General features: G+C 41.7%; 1 protein-coding gene across 1 annotated transcript; it reads right to left on the reverse strand.

Moving 5' to 3' along the window:
• Positions 1-4,147: 4,147 nt before the first annotated feature.
• LOC139747158 (uncharacterized) lies at positions 4,148-20,949 on the reverse strand. The gene is made up of 4 exons (XM_071659109.1): positions 20,816-20,949; positions 18,362-18,512; positions 14,121-14,246; positions 4,148-6,946 (listed from the first exon to the last, which is right to left on the reverse strand). The coding sequence occupies exons 1-4, from the start codon at positions 20,882-20,884 to the stop codon at positions 6,273-6,275; spliced, it is 1,020 nt and encodes a 339-aa protein (XP_071515210.1). The 5' UTR covers positions 20,885-20,949; the 3' UTR covers positions 4,148-6,272.
• Between the last annotated feature and the right edge of the window lie 162 nt (positions 20,950-21,111).

The raw sequence follows: 21,111 nt of genomic DNA on the forward strand, positions 1-21,111 counted from the left end.
TGTAATACTATTTATTCTAAGTATACTTACAGCAACATTTGCGATTAGCGCAGGTGCCTTCGACTTCTTTGAACTTCATAAGACTTTTTTTACATTTTCCTGGACATTTGTTCTCTCCAAGTAATTCTCAGATTCTCTGCCATTCTTGCTTCGTTACCTGAAATTCAATTATTTTCAGTAAGATTCTACGAGATATTCATAATCTTCCTCTATGAGCCATAGTTGGTAAGGATATTACACGATTAAACCATCTCACACCACATATTATCCTCAAACATCTCGTTTCCAACACATCCATATATATATATATATATATATATATATATATATATATATATATATATATATATATATATATATATATATATATATATATATATATATATATATCATTTATTTATTTCATTTTGCTTTGTCGGGGTCTCCCGCGTCAGCGAGGTAGCGCAAGGAAACAGACGAAAGAATGGCCCAACCCACCCCCACACACATGTATATACATACACGTCCATACACGCAAATATACATACCTATACATTTCAATGTACACATATATATACACACAGAGGCATATACATATATACACATGTACATAATTCATACCGTCTGCCCTTATTAATTCCCATTGCCACTTCGCCACACATGGAATAACAACCCCCTTCCCCCTCATGTGTGCCAGGTAGCGCTAGGAAAAGATAACAAAGGCCCCATTCGTTCACACTCAGTCTCTAGCTGTCATGTAATAATGCACCGAAACCACAGCTCCCTTTCCACATCCAGGCCCCACAGCACTTTCCAAGGTTTACCCCAGACGCTTCACATGCCCTGGTTCAATCCATTGACAGCACGTCGACCCCGGTATACCACAAGGTTCCAATCCACTCTATTCCTTGCACGCCTTTCACCCTCCTGCATGTTCAGGCCCCGATCACTCAAAATCTTTTTCACTCCATCTTTCCACCTCCAATTTGGTCTCCCACTTCTCGTTCCCTCCACCTCTGACACATATATCCTCTTGGTCAATCTTTCCTCACTCATTCTCTCCATGTAACCAAACCATTTCAAAACACCCTCTTCTGCTCTCTCAACCACACTCTTTTTATTTCCACACATCTCTCTTACCCTTACACCTCAAACATCTCATTTCCAGCACATCCACCCTCCTGCGAATAACTCTATCCATAGCCCACGTATCGCAGCCATACAACATTGTTGGAACAACTATTCCTTCAAACATACCCATTTTTGCTTTCCAAGAAAAAGTTCTCGACTTCCAAACATTCTTCAAACAGATCCACTCCCATATATATCTTAAACACTTTACTTCCTCCAGTTTTCCTCCATTCAAACTTACCTCCCAGTTCACTTGACCCTCAACCATACTGTACTTAATAACCTTGCTCTTATTCCCATTTACTCTTAACTTTATTCTTTCACACACTTTACCAAACTCAGTCACCAGCCTCTGCAGTTTCTCACATGAATCAGCCACCAGCGCTGTATCATCAGCGAACAACATCTGACACTTCCCAAGCTTTCTCATCCACACCAGACTGCATACTTGCCCCACTTTCTTGCATTCACCTCCCTAACAACGCCATCCATAAGCAAATTGAGCAACCATGGAGACATCACACACCCCTACCGCAAACCTACATTCACTAAGGACCAATCACTTTCCTCTCTTCTTACATGTACACATGCCTTACATCCTCGATAAAAACATTTCACTGCTTCTAACAACTTGCCTCCCACAACATATATTCTTAATACCTTCCACAGAATATCTCTATCAACTCTATCATATGCCTTCTCCAGATCCATAAATGCTACATACAAAGCCATTGTATACCAATTATTCCCTCAACTGCCACATTACTCACCTTTGCATTCAAATCACCCATCACTATAACCCGGTCTTGTGCATCAAAACCACTAACACACTCATTCAGCTGCTCCCAAAACACTTGCCTCTCATGATCTTTCTTCTCATGCCCAGGTGCATATGCACCAATAATCACCCATCTCTCTCCATCAACTTTCAGTTTTACCCATATTAATCGAGAATTTACTTTCTTACACTCTATCACATACTCTCACAACTCCTGTTTCAGGAGTAGTGCTACTCCTTCCCTTGCTCTTGTCCTCTCACTAACCCCTAACTTTACTCCCAAGACATTCCCAAACCACTCTTCCCCTTTACCCTTGAGCTTCTTTTCACTCACAGCCAAAACATCCAGGTTCCTTTCCACAAACATACTACCTATCTCTCCTTTTTTCACATCTTTGTTACATCCACACACATTCAGACACCCCAATCTGAGCCTTCGAGGAGGATGAGCACTCCCCGCGTGACTCCTTTTTCTGTTTCCCATTTTAGAAAGTTAAAATACAAGGAGGGGAGGATTTCTGGCTCCCCGCTCCCGTCCCCTCCAGCCGCCCCCCACGACACGCGAGGAATGCGTGGGAAGCATTCCCCCTCTCCCATCCCCAGGGAGAACATATATGCATATACACACATACACACACACACACATACACATATATATATATATACAGAGTCACATACACCAATTCACGTGTACCATAAAAAAATTCTTAGATTACTGAAAACAAGGAAAATACTTTCATTAAATTAAAACATATGATGTAAATGCCTTACTTCACCAAATGTTAAGCATTAAAAAAAACTAAGACAACCAGGACGGACTGATTCTCTTGAAATTACTGAACTTTATCTGGCTTCATCTTCATCACATCTTCCCAGTAAAATGCTAATGTACAAGAAACATTATACATAGTTAGAATCTCTCATTACACTTGCAATATTTAACATTCATCACAAAGATCTGGATGGTATTTATTGAGATAGTTTTGCAACAATAATTTGAATATAAGCTACCTTCTTAGCCCACAAAACCTGACATGAATATAATTATTTATTCATTTATTTATTTATTTTGCTTTGTCGCTGTCTCCCGCGTCTGCGAGGTAGCGCAAGGAATCAGACGAAAAAAATGGCTCAACCCACCCACATACACATTTATATACATACACGTTCACACACGCAAATATACATACCCATACATCTCAGTGTACACATATATATACACACACAGACACATACATATATACACATGCACACAATTCACGCTGTCTGCCTTTATTCATTCCCATTGCCACCTCGCCACACATGGAATAACACCCCCCTCCCCCCTCATGTGTGCGAGGTAGCGCTAGGAAAAGACAACAAAGGCTCCATTCGTTCACACTCAGTCTCAAGCTGTCATGCAATAATGCCCGAAACCACAGCTCCCTTTCCACATCTAGGCCCCACAAAACTTTTCATTGTTTACCCCAGACGCTTCACATACCCTGGTTCAATCCACTGACAGCACGTCGACCCCAGTATACAACATCATTTCAAGTCAAAAGAGGAGGGTGAAAGGCATGCATGGAATAGAGTGAATTAGAACGAAGTGGTATACCGGGGTCGACGTTCTATCAATGGATTGAACCAGGACATGTGAAGCGTCAAGGGTAAACCATGGAAAGTTATGTGGGGCTTGGATATGGAAAGTGAGTGTGCTTTCGGTGCATTACACATGACAGCTAGAGACTGAGTGTGAACTAATGTGGTCTTTGTTGTCTTTTTCCTAGCGTTACCTCACGTGCATGCGTGGGGAGGGGGGGGGTGCCAATTCACGTGTGGCAGGGTGGCGGCGACAATGGATGAAGTCAGCATGCATGAATATGTATATGTGTATATATGTATATGTCGGTGTATGTATATTTATGTATACGTTGAAATGTGTAGGTATGTATATGTGCGTGTGTGGGCGTTTTTGTATATACATGTATATATTGGTGGGTTGGGCCATTCTTTCGTCTGTTTCCTTGAGCTAAGTCGCTAACAGGGGAGACAGCGACAAAGTATAATCAAAAAGAAAAGAAAATGATTATATCGTCTACACCTTAGTTGCATATCGACATTCTAGTGTCACATGTTTTCTATAACAAATGTCGTTTGTTTAAAGCCATTGAAATTGTGGTTGGCAACACTTAGTGTATCGTGATGAGGGAGGTATAATCAGTCCTAACTATGGCCACCCCAATAATCCTCCCTCCACAAAGGTAAATGAAATATAAACTGCTTTGCATTTTCTTTGAACACAACGTGTACAATATATTCTCAATGTTCGAGATAAACTGTGCTTTTCATATTCAACAACAAAAGTTTATAATAGCAACAATGCTATAGAGTGCTTAAAAGGTATGTGGTACATCAGAGGAGACGAAGCAGGTACAGCAGCAAATAGATCTCTTCTGTTGGTACAATAGGTGATGCATCATCCAACAAAACCACCGTATATCTAGTACACTCACTGATGATACAATACCTGATACATTAACTTACATATTGGAATAAGCAAGTGCTGATTCATCATCATAAGTGATATTTCAGAAATCATATCTTTGATACATACAGTGATACCTTATCTGTTGGTGAAGACAATAATGCATATCTACTGATACAAAACAGATGGTAATTCATATCACCTGATACATATAGTGATACATATGTACTGATACATACAATGATACATAATTGCTGATACATATAATGATATCTATATATCTACTGATACATATGGTGATACAGATCTAAAATATCTACTGATAACGGAGTGGGTAACATAGGTGCCAAAAACTAACATGTCTGCGGATACACTGGATGATGCACCAGCAAATGCATCTGTTGATACTGTAGCTGATACAATAGGTGAAACATTTGCTGATACACGTGATTAGTGATATATTGGACAATACATCTGCTGATGCAACAGCTGGTACACCATCTGATGCATCGGGTAGTACATCTGCTGATAAAAGAATACCTATAGTTGTTGATGAAAAGATTATGAACCTTCAATCAAAGACAGATATATAATGCGATACACTATTTAGATGCGGATATTTCAATACATTTTCATACGTGATGTGAATGTATCCACAAATGTGGAAGCTGCAGGTGGATCTTTATACTGGTGACATTTACAATGAATGTTACAGTGGTTTATTGTGAGGTTCGACCTGTTTGGTTTACCTCACTTCAACTGTGTAGTTTCAGTAGGCATTTTTGCATTAACAGGTGCTTTAAGAAATGCTGCTTCTTTTATTGTTTCACCAGTTGGATTGTTTCAACAGGTGTTGCTGTTTCAGCAGGTGCATTGTTTCAGCAGGTGCACTATTCCTCTATTGAGTTTTCTGACAGGTGTTAGTCTACAAATAGTTTTGGTCTGATGATACAACAGTTGTTGCTCCAATTATCTTTGTTCCATTTCTTAACGCCATTTTTAGCAGCTTGTCTTTATCATTCATCTTTTACAGGTGTTTCCGCTCAGTTTATCAGGTTTGATTTCAGCAGGAGTCATTATGTCTGTTGTGTTTTCCCGTAAGATGCTGTCTGGGCCTAGTAAGTTACAGTGATGTTAAAGCAGGCGTTGGAGCTTCAGGAATTAGTACAATTGTTTTAGTTAATGCACAAGTTCCGGCAAGCTGTGAGAACCTGCCTTAGATCATCTCATACCTTCACGAGTTCCAAAGTTTCAGGTGGCTCTTTATGTAGAGAATTTCATGTGTTGTATATGAAGGACTTTCCCTGGCTACGTAAAATTTGAGTGCCGACGGATCGGTTCACTGGTGAGGGAGGCAGTTATAAGTCTGCAAACAGTAACATTTTCTTTGACAAGATCAAATAACCCTTCACAACAACCAAGATGACCTACGTGTTGATGTTGCCTGGCACTTTTAATACTTCCAATTTTTTATCTACTTATTCTTCGTTTTCAGTCTCAAGGCTAGTAATTTCCTTCGAGAGTAGAGTTTTTCTAATATATGCGTACGGAACAAAGTCTGCCACATCACAAGAACCACCACAAGAAATCCATAGTATATCTAGAATCTAGAGAACCTCAAGGTTCCTTTAGAAACCGAGGACCTCGGCCAATCTTCATAAGAGTGTACCTCTCGATCCAAGATGACGTCCAAAACCTGTTAGACCTTTATAAAGGCTAAAAGATGCATAGATGTAAAAAGTTTCATTCCTTGGAAAGAATAGATTCAAAATAATAGCCCAAAACGGCTTTGACAAGAGACAAAACTGTAGCAAGATGTAGACGATATCATGACAACCTCGGGCATGTTCCCGAAATCTAACACACTGACCCTTTCCACCTCCCTTACATATACCACCTCTCTTCATGTAAACCTTTCTAATTACCAGGATCCCCTTTATCACCTTTGTCTCCTTGGTCACCTTTGTCACCTTTGTCACCTGTATCGCCTTTATCCCCTGCATCACCCTTAGCCCCTGTATCGCCTTTAGCCCCTGTATCGCCTTTAGCCCCTGGAGTCCCTGGATCACCTTGGTCCCCTTTTGCCCCTGGATCACCATTATCCCCTTTAGCACCATCAGCCCCTGAATCTCCTTTATCTCCCTTTCCTCCTTGTGGACCAGGCTCACCATTAGTACCAGCATCACCTTTGGGGCCAGGAGGCCCTTGAGCACCGGTTTCACCTGGAGGTCCTGCAACACCCGCAGGTCCTTGCTCACCTGTAGAACCAGGATCACCTTTCATACCTGCAGGTCCTGCAGATCCAGGTTGACCTGGAGGTCCTTGGGATCCAGGAGGACCTGCGGATCCAGGAGATCCATCTTGACCTGGAGGCCCGTCTACTCCAGGACTGCCAGCAGATCCCGGGTGACCAGGATGACCTTTACCTCCTGGAACTCCAGGATTACCGGTAGGACCGGCAGGGCCTGGATCACCATCAGGACCCGGAGGACCAGGGAGCCCTGGACGAGCAGGAGAACCGGGAGGTCCTGGAGGACCTGCAGGACCTGCAGGACCTGGAGGACCTGGAGGGGAACGAGTGCGCTTCTCGCCTGTAAATACATCCAAATTTACCATTAGCAGCCAGAAGGAAAGGGTAAAACAATACTCCAGTACAAGTTCTCTACTGCATACAATGATGATATATCCAGTTACTCAACGTATGACTCATTTCATATTAACGTTACATTATGGTTATTTCAATACCCACAACATTCCCACATTATTGTTTTTCCTGTAGTACACCAAATGGCACAGAAACGGCCACCACACACACACACACACACACACACACACACACACACAAGGTAGCGTAAGGAAACAGACGAAAGAAATGGCCCAACCCATCCACATACACTTGTATATACATACACGTCCACACACGCAAATATACATACCTATACATCTCAATGTACACATATATATAAACACACAGACATATACATATATACACATGTACATAATTCATACTGTCTGCCTTTATCTATTCCCATCGCCACCTCGCCACACATGGAATAACAGCCCCCCTCCCCCCTCATGTGTGCGAGGTAGCGCTAGGAAAAGACAACAAAGGCCCCATTCGTTCACACTCAGTCTCTAGCTGTCATGTAATAATGCCCCGAAACCACAGCTCCCTTTCCACATCCAGGCCCCACACAACTTTCCATGGTTTACCCCAGACGCTTCACATGCCCTGGTTCAATCCATTGACAGCACGTCGACCCCGGTATACCACATCGATCCAATTCACTCTATTCCTTGCACGCCTTTCACCCTCCTGCATGTTCAGGCCCCGATCACTCAAAATCTTTTTCACTCCATCTTTCCACCTAAAATTTGGTCTCCCACTTCTCCTCGTTCCCTCCACCTCTGACACATATATCCTCTTGGTCAATCTTTCCTCACTCATTCTCTCCAAATGACCAAACCATTTCAAAACACCCTCTTCTGCTCTCTCAACCACGATCTTTTTATTTCCACACATCTCTCTTACCCTTACATTACTTACTCGATCAAACCACCTCACACCACATATTGTCCTCAAACATCTCATTTCCAGCACATCCATCCTCCTGCGCACAACTCTATCCATAGCCCACGCCTCGCAACCATACAACATTGTTGGAACTACTATTCCTTCAAACATACCCATTTTTGCCTTCCGAGACAATGTTCTCGACTTCCACACATTCTTCAAGGCTCCCAGGATTTTCGCCCCCTCCCCCACCCTATGATCCACTTCCGCTTCCATGGTTCCATCCGCTGCCAGATCCACTCCCAGATATCTAAAACACTTTACTTCCTCCAGCTTTTCTCCATTCAAACTTACCTCCCAATTAACTTGACCCTCAACCCTAATGTACCTACTAACCTTTGCTCTTATTCACATTTACTCTTAATTTTCTTCTTTCACACACTTTACCAGACTCAGTCACCAGTTTCTGCAGTTTCTCACATGAATCAGCCACCAGCGATGTACCATCAGCGAACAACAACTGACTCACTTCCCAAGCTCTCTCATCCCCAACAAACTGCATACTTGCCCCTCTTTCCAAAACTCTTGCATTCACCTCCCTAACAACCCCATCCATAAACAAATTAAACAACCATGGAGACATCACACACCCCTGCCGCAAACCTATATTCACTGAGAACCAATCACTTTCCTTTCTTCCTACACGTACACATGCCTTACATCCTCGATAAAAACTTTTCACTGCTTCTAACAACTTGCCTCCCACACCATATATTCTTAGTACCTTCCACAGAGCATCTCTATCAACTCTATCATATGCCTTCTCCAGATCCATAAATGCTACGTAGAAATCCATTTGCTTTTCTAAGTATTTCTCACATACATTCTTCAAAGCAAACACCTGATCCACACATCCTGTCCCACTTCTGAAACCACACTGCTCTTCCCCAATCTGATGCTCTGTACATGGCTACACCCTCTCAATCAATACCCTCCCATATAATTTACCAGGAATACTCAACAAACTTATACCTCTGTAATTTGAGTATTCACTCTTATCCCCTTTGCCTTTGTACAATAGCACTATGCAAGCATTCCGCCAATCCTCAGGCACCTCACCATGAGTCATACATACATTAAATAACCTTACCAACCAGTCAACAATATAGTCACCCCCTTTTTTAATAAATTCCACTATAATGCCATCCAAACCTGCTGCCTTGCCGGCTTTCATCTTCCGCAAAGCTTTTACTACCTCTTCTCTGTTTACCAAATCATTTTCTCTAACCCTCTCACTTTGCACACTACCTCGACCAAAACACACTATATTTGCCACTCTATCATCAAACACATTCAACAAATCTTCAAAATACTCACTCCATCTCCTCACATCACCACTACTTGTTATCACCTCCCCATTAGCCCCCTTCATTGAAGTTCCCATTTGCTCCCATGTCTTACGCACTTTATTTACCTCCTTCCAAAACATTTTTTTATTCTCCCTAAAATTTAATGATACTCTCTCACTCCAACTCTCATTTGCCCTCTTTTTCACCTCTTGCACCTTTCTCTTGACCTCCTACCTCTTTATTTTATACATCTCCCACTCAATTGCATTTTTTCCCTGCAAAAATCGTCCATATGCCTCTCTCTTCTCTTTCACTAATAATCTTACTACTTCATCCAACCACTCACTACCCTTTCTAATCAACCCACCTCCCACGCTTCTCATACCACAAGCATCTTTTGCGCAATCCATCACTGATTCCCTAAATACATCCCATTCCTCCCCCACTTTCCTTACTTCCATTGTTCTCACCTTTTTCCATTCTGTACTCAGTCTCTCCTGGTACTTCCTCACACAAGTCTCCTTCCCAAGCTCACTTACTCTCACCACCCTCTTCACCCCAACATTTACTCTTCTTTTCTGAAAACCCATACAAATCTTCACCTTCGCCTCCACAAGATAATGATCAGACATCCCTCCAGTTGCACCTCTCAGCACATTAACATCCAAAAGTCTCTCTTTCGCGCGCCTGTCAATTAACACGTAATCCAATAACTCTCTCTGGCCATCTCTCCTACTTACATACGTATACTTATGTATATCTCGCTTTTTGAACCAGGTATTCCCAATCACCAGTCGTTTTTCAGCACATAAATCTACAAGCTCTTCACCATTTCCATTTACAACACTGAACACCCCATGTATACCAATTATTCCCTCAACTGCCACATTACTCACCTTTGCATTCAAATCACCCATCACAATAACCCGGTCTCGTGCATCAAAACCACTAACACACTCATTTAGCTGCTCCTAAAACACTTGCCTCTCATGATCTTTCTTCTCATGCCCAGGTGCATATGCACCAATAATCACCCATCTCTCTCCATCAACTTTCAGTTTTACCCATATTAATCGAGAATTTACTTTCTTACATTCTATCACATACTCCCACAACTCCTGTTTCAGGATTAATGCTACTCCTTCCCTTGCTCTTGTCCTATCACTAACCCCTGACTTTACTCCCAAAACATTCCCAAACGACTCTTCCCCTTTACCCTTGAGCTTCGTTTCACTCAGAGCCAAAGTATCCATGTTCCTTTCCTCAAACATACTACCTATCTCTCCTTTTTTCACATCTTGGTTACATCCACACACATTTAGACACCCCAGTCTGAGCCTTCGAGGAGGATGAGCACTCCCCGCGTGACTCCTTCTTCTGTTTCCCATTTTAGAAAGTTAAATATATATATATATATATATATATATATATATATATATATATATATATATATATATATATATATATATATATATATATGTTGAGACGGGCAGTTTGTGGGATGTCTTATCACTATCTTGCTGAGTCGAGGGTGAAGATTTGTAATAATTTTTTTCAAAAAATTGGAGACAAAGTCGGCCAGTAGAAAATGGAGAGAGTGAGCTTCGAAAGGAAACTTCTGAGAAGAAATACTAAGAGAGATTGAGCGTATATTGTCAAAAGGTAAGAGCTAATTAAGTGAGGGGAGACAATCAGGAATTGGATGTGTTTCGGGAAGCAGTGGTGGCATATGCAAGAGATGCATGTGACACGAGGAAGGTAGGAGGTAGGCACATTAAAATTGTAGACTGTGGTGGGATGAAGTAAAATTCCTAGTGAGAGATAAATTAGGCGTTAGGCCGGTATGTACAACGAAGGAGTGGAAATAATTAGGAACTGTATAAGAGGAAGCGGTAGGTGGCCAAGAGAAAGGTGCAGGGGTTGAAAAAGATAGTAAATGATGGTTGGGTGAGAGTATATCATTAAACTTAGGGAGAATAAAAAGATATTTTGGAGGGAGGTAAATGATATGCGAAAGATAAGAGAACAAATGGGAATATCGGGGATGGGAGCAAAAGGGTAATTGATAACAGGCAGTGATCGAGTGAAAAAGAGATGGAGTGAGTATTTTGAAGGACTGATGAATGTGTGTGAGGATAGAGTGGTAAATGTAGGGTGTTTAGGTCGGAGTTGTATGCGAAGTGAGGGAGTCAAGGAGAATGGTTTGGTGAATAGAGAAGACGCAGTGAAAACCTTGCGAAGATGAAGTCCTTCAAGGATGCAGGATTGGATGGTATTGCAGTTGAATTTACTTAGAAAGGGAGTGAACGTGTTGTTCATTAGTTGGTAAGGATATTCAACGTGTATATGGATCATGGTGAAGTGCCACTGTATAATGGCAAAGAGGATAATGGTAAGTGTTCAAAATACAGAAGCATAGGTTTCTTGAGTTTACCTGGAAAATTATACGGAATGGTATTGTTTGAGAAGGTGAAGGCATGTACAGAGCATTAGATTGGGGAAGAGCAGCGTGGTTTCAGAAGTGGTAGAGAGAGCGTGGATCTGGTGTTTGCTTTCAGGAATGCATATGAGAAATATCTAGAAAGACAGGATTTGTATGAGGCATTTATTGATCTGAAGAAGCCATATGATAAGGTTCATAGTGATGCTTTGTGGAAGGTCTTAAGTACATATGGTGTGGGAGGTAAGTTGCTAGAATCAGTGATAAGTATTTATCAAGGGTGTAATGCGTGTGTCCATGTAGGAAGAGAAGAGGGTGACAGTTTCCCAGTAAAGGTCGGTCTGCGAAAAGGGTGTGATGTCACCATGGTGTTTTACTTTGTTCATGGATGGGGCGGTTAGGGAGGTAAATGTAAGAGTGTTAGAGAGAAGGGCAAATATGCAGTCTTTTGGGGATGAGAGGGCCTGAGAAGTGAGTCAGCTGTTGTTCGCTGATGATACAGCGCTGGTGGCTGATTTGAGTGAGAAACTGCGGAAGCTGGTGACTCAGTTTGGATGAGTGTGTGAAACGAGAAAGTTGAGAGTAATTGCGAGTAAAAGCAATGTTATTAGCTTCAGCAGGATTGAGGGATACGTTAGTTGGGAAGTAATTTTCAATGGAGAAAAATTAGAGGAAGTGAAGTGTTTTAGATATCTGGGAGTTTATCTTGGCAGCGAATGCATCCATGGAAGCGGAAATGAGTCATAGGATGTGGGGGCGGGACCAAGTTCTGGGAGCGATGAAAAATGTGTGGAAAGAGAGAAAGTTATCTCACAGGAAAAAAATGTTGTCTAAAGGAATGGACTGTGGATAGGGTTGTGTGCAGAATGGTGGATGTGCTGGAAATAAAATGCTTGAAAACAAAATGTTGTGTGAGGAGGTCAGATCGAGTAAGTACTGAAAGGGTAAGAGAACTGAGTGATAATAGGTAAGAAGGTGGTTTAGAGAGCTGAAGACGATGAGTTGAAATTGAGAGGAAAGGCTGTCCAAAAGGATATATGTATAGAAGTGCTATAAGGCCATATGTTACAGTCTACACCATGTGAAGGAATGTCATATTCAACAGCTGGTGTATAAGTGTCGTAACCCACATGTGGGGTGCGTGAAGATCGGTGTCAAGACCAGGTACAGAAGTGCAGTTCCTTCAGGTTTTAGTGAGATTACACTCTATACCATATGCAAGTGTGTCATCACAACAGAAGAGCAGAAGTGCGGCAATATGCGGTGTATGAAGATTAAATACCACAAAGGGTGCAGGAATATAAAGGCCACATAGGGTAAATGCTTGTTAAAGGCCACATGAGGTATAGGAGTATCGAAGGCCACATAGGGTGAAAGAGTGCTGATGGCCAAATAGGATGCAGGAATGATCAAGGCCACATGGATGCAGGAGTGCTGATGGCCACATGGATGCAGGAGTGCTAATGGCCACATGGGTGCAGGAGTGCTGATGGCCACATGAGGTGCAGGAGTGCTAATGGCCACATGGGGTGCAGGAGTGTTGATGGCCACATGAGGTGCAGGAGTGCTGATGGCCACATGAGGTGCAGGAGTGCTGATAGCCACATGGGGTGCAGGAGTGTTGATGGCCACATGAGGTGCAGGAGTGCTGATAGCCACATGAGGTGCAGGAGTGCTGATAGCCACATGGGGTGCAGGAGTGCTTAAGGCCACATGGGGTGCAGGAGTGCTGATAGCCACATGAGGTGCAGGAGTGCTGATAGCCACATGGGGTGCAGGAGTGCTGATAGCCACATGGGGTGCAGGAGTGCTTAAGGCCACATGGGGTGCAGGAGTGCTGATAGCCACATGGGGTGCAGGAGTGCTGATAGCCACATGGGGTGCAGGAGTGCTGATGGCCACATGAGGTGCAGGAGTGTTGATAGCCACATGGGGTGCAGGAGTGCTTAAGGCCACATGGGGTGCAGGAGTGCTGATGGCCACATGAGGTGCAGGAGTGCTGATGGCCACATGAGGTGCAGGAGTGCTGATGGCCACATGGGTGCAGGAGTGTTGATGGCCACATGGGTGCAGGAGTGTTGATGGCCACATGGGTGCAGGAGTGTTGATGGCCACATGGGTGCAGGAGTGCTGATGCCGACATGAGGTGCAGGAGTGCTGATGGCCACATGAGGTGCAGGAGTGCTGATGGCCACATGAGGTGCAGGAGTGTTGATGGCCACATGAGGTGCAGGAGTGCTGATGGCCACATGGGGTGCATTAGCTCTAAACGCCACATGGGGAGCAGTTTCCTGCCATACTGTGCAAACATATCCCGTAATCTAGAGGACAACAATCAACTTAGCAAAGGAAGAAACAGTCAGGCATTTGGATCTAGGTTGCAGATTTAACCTTCCCTTCAAGAATTTTTTGTTCTCTTTATCCCCAGCTAATGTAATACTACTTGTTCTAAGTGTACTTACAGCACCATCTGCCATTACGGCAGCTGCCTGCGATTTCTTGACACTTCCTTAAACTCTTTTTACATTTTCCAGGACAATCATCCTTTCCAAAAAACCTCATATCATCTGCCAGTCTTGCTTCGCCATCTGAAAGTTCAATAATTTTCAGTAAGATTCTACGAGGTACATTCTACGAGGCACATTCTACGAGGTACATTCTACGAGGTACATTCTACGAGGCACATTCTACGAGGTACATTCTACGAGGTACATTCTACGAGGCACATTCTACGAGGTACATTCTACGAGGTACATTCTACGAGGTACATTCTACGAGGTACATTCTACGAGGCACATTCTACGAGGTACATTCTACGAGGTACATTCTACGAGGTACATTCTACGAGGTACATTCTACGAGGTACATTCTACGAGGTACATTCTACGAGGCACATTCTACGAGGTACATTCTACGAGGCACATTCTACGAGGTACATTCTACGAGGCACATTCTACGAGGTACATTCCTTAACCTTATGAATTCTTTTATTCGCACTTCTTTTTTATTCTATCATTCCTATTGTCATTTTCTTCCATGTGACACTTATGCACTTGTGAGGCAATCTCCTGGATGTTGTTGTCATATAAATATATATATATATATATATATATATATATATATATATATATATATATATATATATATATATATATATATATATGTATAAACATTATTTACATTTTATTCATTACACTTTGTCGCTGTCTCCCGCGTTAGCGAGGTAGCGCAAGGAAGCAGACGAAAGAATGGCTCAACTCACCCACATACACATGTGCATACATACACGTCCACACACGCACGTATACATACCTATACATCTCAATGTATACATATATATACACACACAGACATATACATATATACACATGTACCTAATTCATACAGTCTGCCCTTATTCATTCAAGTCGCCACCCCGCCACACATGACATGACAACCCCCTTCCCCCGCATGTGCGCGAGGTAGCGCTAGGAAAAGGCAACAAAGGCCACATTCGTTCACACTCAGCCTCTAGCTGTCATGTATAATGCACCGAAACGACAGCTCCCTTTCTACATCCAGGCCCCACAGAACTTTCCATGGTTTACCACAGACGCTTCACATGCCCTGGTTCAGTCCATTGACAGCACGTCGTCCCCGGTGTACCGCATCGTTCCAATTCACTCTATCCCTTGCACGCCTTTCACCGTCCTGCATGTTCAAGCCCTTATCACTCAAAATCTTTTTCACTCCATCTTTCCACCTCCAATTTGGTCTCCTACTTCTCGTTCCCTCCACCTCTGACACATATATCTTCTTTGTCAATCTCTCTTCACTCGTGTTTCATTTTCCCCGTGGACTCATAGGAATATACCCGCGTTAGCGAGGTAGCGCAAGGAAACAGACGAAAGAGTGGCCCAATCCACCCACATACACATATAAATACATACACGTCCACACACAGCTCATATACATATCTATACATCTCAACGTATACATATATATAGTATACACACAGACATATACCTATATATACACATTCATACTGTCTGCCCTTATTCATTCCCGCTGTAACCCCGCCACACATGAAATGAAAAACCTTCCTCCACTTCTTTATGATACTTTCCTTACGATAAAAAATTGATGATAATTGTATGTTACCATTTTTAGATTGCATGATCCATAAGGATAGAAACAAGTTTAAGTTTAGCATATATAGAAAACCCACCAATGTATGCTCACATATCCATTATTACTCATCTCAACATAACAGTTACATTATCATTCCGGTCAGTGTTCATTAGGGCATTACGTATTTGCAGTCCAGAGTTAATTGATGATGAGTTTGAGAAGATATATTCTATTGTGGCCAGGTTAAAGTATCCTAGATCTTTCGCTGACAAATCCCTTAAGTTCCCAAAGAAATCATTTTATAGAGTTGAACCCAAACCTCCCCTTGACACCAAAAACCTCTAAGGTATCCCTTTTGATATTCATTTCATTTTACTGTTCATGTTGCTCAAATCCCTTAATGTAAGTGTTGCCTTCAGCAACAAAAATACTAGGAAGAATATCTTAATCAGGAACTCACCAGAAAGTCTAAATAGTACCATGTAGAAATTGTGATAAGTTTTATATTGTTTACACTGGGTAGACTGGTGAGGTTCTTTCTGTTTGACAAAAACCTTGTTTAATCAGTTAAAGATTATGATCATTGTATTGACTGGAATAATGCCATCTCAGTTATTAACTCTAACTCCCGTACCACGAGAAATATCACTGAATCTTCTACTGTTAGATGCAAAAAGAATTATAATCATAATATAAGTGAAGATCTATACAAATTGGAGAGCTTTGTTGTTGATAAAAGTCGTAAGCAGTTCCCCATCTTGTCCACATAGTTAATTTATTATACGTATGTTGCTAGACTCGAATGCACCCGACCTTCATTCGGGTAGTCACTTGTTTACCAAATGGCGTTCTAGCTACGTCTCTTCGTTGTATATCAACTGATTGTTATATTTCTTTTTTGTATCTCCCCTAATGATGTGATCATTACACGAAAGTGCAATAATCAAACCTATCGTGTTTCATTATATATATATATATATATATATATATATATATATATATATATATATATATATATATATATTAATTTTATTTATCTATTTTGCTTTGTCGCTGTCTCCCGCATTAGCGAGGTAGCGCAAGGAAACAGACGAAAGAATGGCCTAACCCACCCACATACACATGTATATACATACACGTCCACACACGCAAATATACATACCTATACATCTCAACGTATACATATATATATATATATATATATATATATATATATATATATATATATATATATATATATATATATATATATATATATATATATATATATATATATATATATATATATATATATATATATATATATATATATACACACACACAGACATATACATATATACAAATGTACATAATGCATACTGTCTGCCCTTATTCATTCCCATCGTCACCCCACCACACATGAAATAACAACCCCCTCCCCCCAAATGTGCGCGAGGTAGCGCTAGGAAAAGACAACAAAGGCCACATTCGTTCACACTCAGTCTCTAGCTGTCATGTGATAATGCCCCGAAACCACAGCTCCCTTTCCACATCCAGGCCCCACAGAACTTTCCATGGTTTACCCCAGACGCTTCACATGCCCTGAATCGATCTATTAACAGCACGTCGACCCCGGTATACCACATCGTTCCAATTCACTCTATTCCTTGCCCGCCTTTCACCCTACTGCATGTTCAGGCCCCGATCACTCAGAATTTTTTTCACTCCATCCTTCCACCTCCAATTTGGTCTCCCACTTCTCCTCGTTCCCTCCACCTCTGACACATATATCCTCTTGGTCAATCTTTCCTCACTCATTCTCTCCATGTGACCAAAGCCATTTCAAAACACCCTCTTCTGCTCTCTCAATCACACTCTTTTTATTACCACACTTCTCTCTTACCGCATTATTACTTACTCGATCAAACCATCTCACACCAAATATCATCCTCAAACATCTCATTTCCAGCACATCCATCCTCCTTCGCACAACTCTATCCATAGCCCACGCCTCGCAACCATATAACATTGTTGGAACCACTATTCCTTCAAACATACCCATTTTTGCTTTCCGAGATAATGTTCTCGACTTCCACACATTCTTCAACGCTCCCAAAACTTTCGCCCCCTCCCCCACCCTATGATTCACTTCCGCTTCCATGGTCCCATCAGCTGCCAAATCCACTCCCAGATATCTAAAACACTTCACTTCCTCCAGCTTTTCTCCATTCAAACTTACCTGCCAATTGACTTGTCCCTCAACCCTACTGAACCTGATAACCTTGCTCTTATTCACATTTACTCTCAGCTTTCTTCTTTCACACACGTTACTTATATATACTGTAACACACAAGACCAACAATTCTGATATGAAAGATGTAAGATGATTTCGCCCATTACTTCAACACTCTGAAGACATCACTTGTGTCCGTTTCTATGTCAGTTATGATACTTATCTCCTGAGAGAGATGTGAAATAAAAGCTTCTGTGAAAATCGTTTACATGAGAAATTCCCAATGTTCACATGGTCAAAAACTTTACTAAGTCTAAACATCGGTATCAAACTATTCTGGGAAAATGTGTTTAACATATTACATATGAGCCAAACACCCACCGTTTACTTCGTCGGGGAGGCAGCAGACGTCACCAGGCGTCGGGCAGTCGGCGACCTCCAAGATTTCATTGTCACATTCTCCCTCGGGCTCACAGGATCCACCAGCTTCTTCACATTTGCTGGTCCCGCTGCCATCAGCCTCAACATCACTCTACCATCACAACAAGATGAAGTTTACCTAGACATACTTAGGTGTACTGAAGCCTCGGAAGTTGCGTTAGTACTTCCTCCTTACATTCATATATAGCCTCATTAATACTCTTCTCGCTAAAGCACCTAGGCATACAGCTGCAGCATTTGCATGCTTCTCATATACATATAGGAATACAAACGCTCTGAGAAATACACAAACCGATTACAATACCCTTCCAAGGGAATCTGGAGTTTGTGAAAGAAGTTATATCCCCTTAAGTGACTATTTCAAATGAACGTAAAGTCTTTTAGCTTGTTGAAGAGACTCTAAGTACTAGTCGAGGAGAAGATGGCCCTCTCATATTTACCTCGCTCATTGGGGTTGTTCGGTTTATCTGCTGTTGTTTACAGTATGTCACTTGATACCGTTTCTTAGATTTCTATATGAAATCATTTAGTACAGTACCTCTTGCTTGTGACTCTAGCTCTGCTCCAAGAGTTTTGCGTCGAGTGACGCAATCGTGTTTCATCAGAGAATCAACTTTTTATGCAGTGATGTATAACTGTTAGTATTTGTGTAAATGATGAACTATTTTATTCCCTCTAGAGGTGACCGCCATCTTGGGAAATGTATGAAGATAACCGTTAAATTCTGCAATAACAGAGACGAAGAACACTTCCTACTAACCTTCCTACAGGACAGACGTACCTGGCGTGTTCTCCAACACCTCGTCAAAGCAGGTCACGTTTTAAGGGACAAGTGTGACATTCGTTTGTTATATTACGCTTTTTTCGCTTTTTCTAAAACAGAAACTGTCTGATTCCTTTCATACTAAAGTGCTACTGAGGGCTGTAAGTTCATGATTAAACGAAAGAAAAGACAGTCCCTCAGTCTGTTAACCTAGTCCAGAGGAACGTAGCAAGTGGTCACCTAGACTGAGAGATCATTGTTACGGGTTATAAGGCTCATAACGCTGGTAATCTGCAGCCCGAGTGTCACTTAATGGCGTAACATTAAGTTGCTTTACCCATTCCATGTGCTGGAGCTTTCGTAAGCCAGTCCATTCCGTGTTGGACCCGGCATTTGTAGCTTCAATCTATGCACTTTTGTAAGTGGCATCAGTGGTGCTGCTATGGTAACTGTTCATCGGTAAGGGCCATCATTCATGTACCCATAAAAAATTACTTATATTTCCTAACCACAGGGACTACAAATCACACTCCAACACTCACTAGTAATTAGTACATTAAGATTGTAGTTGTATTAGATCGAAAGATCAAATCTAGTATATTGGACCTATGAGTATAAATTCTCTGAGAGAGTTCAACGGTGAGAATATTGGACTCACTGGTAGAAACTCATTGAGAGTGTACGATGGCGACAGTGTTGGAGACACCAGTATAAACAAACTGTGCATTACTAACACTGGCCTGAAACAGTTCATGGGATATCCGGGGATTTATCGTACAAGTGTCTCCACTAGTCCCCTCTACCTTCACCCGAGACAAACTATAATAGTAATTGATTTTCGTTGAGTTCTGCCTTGTCTCCTATTGATGTACACGTGTAATATATAGGCCATCAAAGAGACTAGAACATGCTCTTATCTTCGTCTTTAGTGTAATACAGTAATACATTAATACAATCAATCCAAGAGGTACAACACACAAGATCTAATGTAAGCAGATGTCCACATCTTACATAGCAGACGAGAGGACTCTCCGTAGCATCATATCCAACAAAAGTATGAACACACAACCAACAGACCAACCCAAACTTGCAATCTACCACAAGAACGTGAAGATGCAAGAAAGATGCAAGCTCATAGTCATCGCTTGTTTAAACATTATGTCTCTTCAGTAACCATTTTCCACACTGCTGTTCTTGCGTCCATTTCTTCCAAAGAAATCTGCTCACATCTGAACCCGACTTGACTGTGAAGATATTCTTATGATAGAAAAGCGAAACGTCAACAGCTCACTCCTAAACAGACAGCTGTGCAGAGACTTGCAAAAAATTATAAGCACTTTAGAAAAAAACAAACTAACAAATGGCAATGAAAATCGTTATTAGTTTATGTTCAGAACATATTTGAATTACTTATCCGTCTACAATCGTCTTCCAGTTAGAGTGACTATACAGAACCTAAGTACATCAAGTGATAGTTAGTCGTCTTCTACCCAACAACAAATCTAACAATACAGAACCCAAGAAAATCCACGTAACGAATACAACTGGAAATTTGATGCATTAGTTACGGACCACGAGATAAAACCTAGAGTTTAGTCGTGACTTTGTCTCAACATTGCCATTTGACTTACTTGTGTGGGAGAGGACAGAGTGGCACCAAGCAGGAGCGCCAGCATCACTAGTCTCAACGCCAGCACCATTGTCGTCGAGCTCCAGGTCGCCACTGACTGCCTGAGGCTCCTACCCCATTATATAAAGAGGAAGACGAACGCATGTAACACAAGTGTTTTCCAAATTATAATTTTGTTTGGTGTCACATGTTGTATAAATGGGATCATGAGGTCGTCAACCTTTTCGTGTTTACGCAGACACATAACAACCAACCATCATTTCATCAAAATTAGTAACCCAAATATGCCAAACATTA

Source organism: Panulirus ornatus, chromosome 67 (assembly GCF_036320965.1).
Source record: "Panulirus ornatus isolate Po-2019 chromosome 67, ASM3632096v1, whole genome shotgun sequence".
NCBI lineage: Eukaryota > Metazoa > Arthropoda > Malacostraca > Decapoda > Palinuridae > Panulirus > Panulirus ornatus.

Bases quoted from the DNA above. Each gene is read 5' to 3' on its own strand.
- LOC139747158 (XM_071659109.1), bottom strand. From the start codon at position 20,884: ATGGTGCTGGCGTTGAGACTAGTGATGCTGGCGCTCCTGCTTGGTGCC. The intron at 18,513-20,815 runs GTAAGTCAAATG...TTGTGATGGTAG, and splicing joins CTCTGTCCTCTCCCACACAA to AGTGATGTTGAGGCTGATGG. The intron at 14,247-18,361 runs GTGGGTGTTTGG...TTGAACTTTCAG, and splicing joins CCTCCCCGACGAAGTAAACG to ATGGCGAAGCAAGACTGGCA.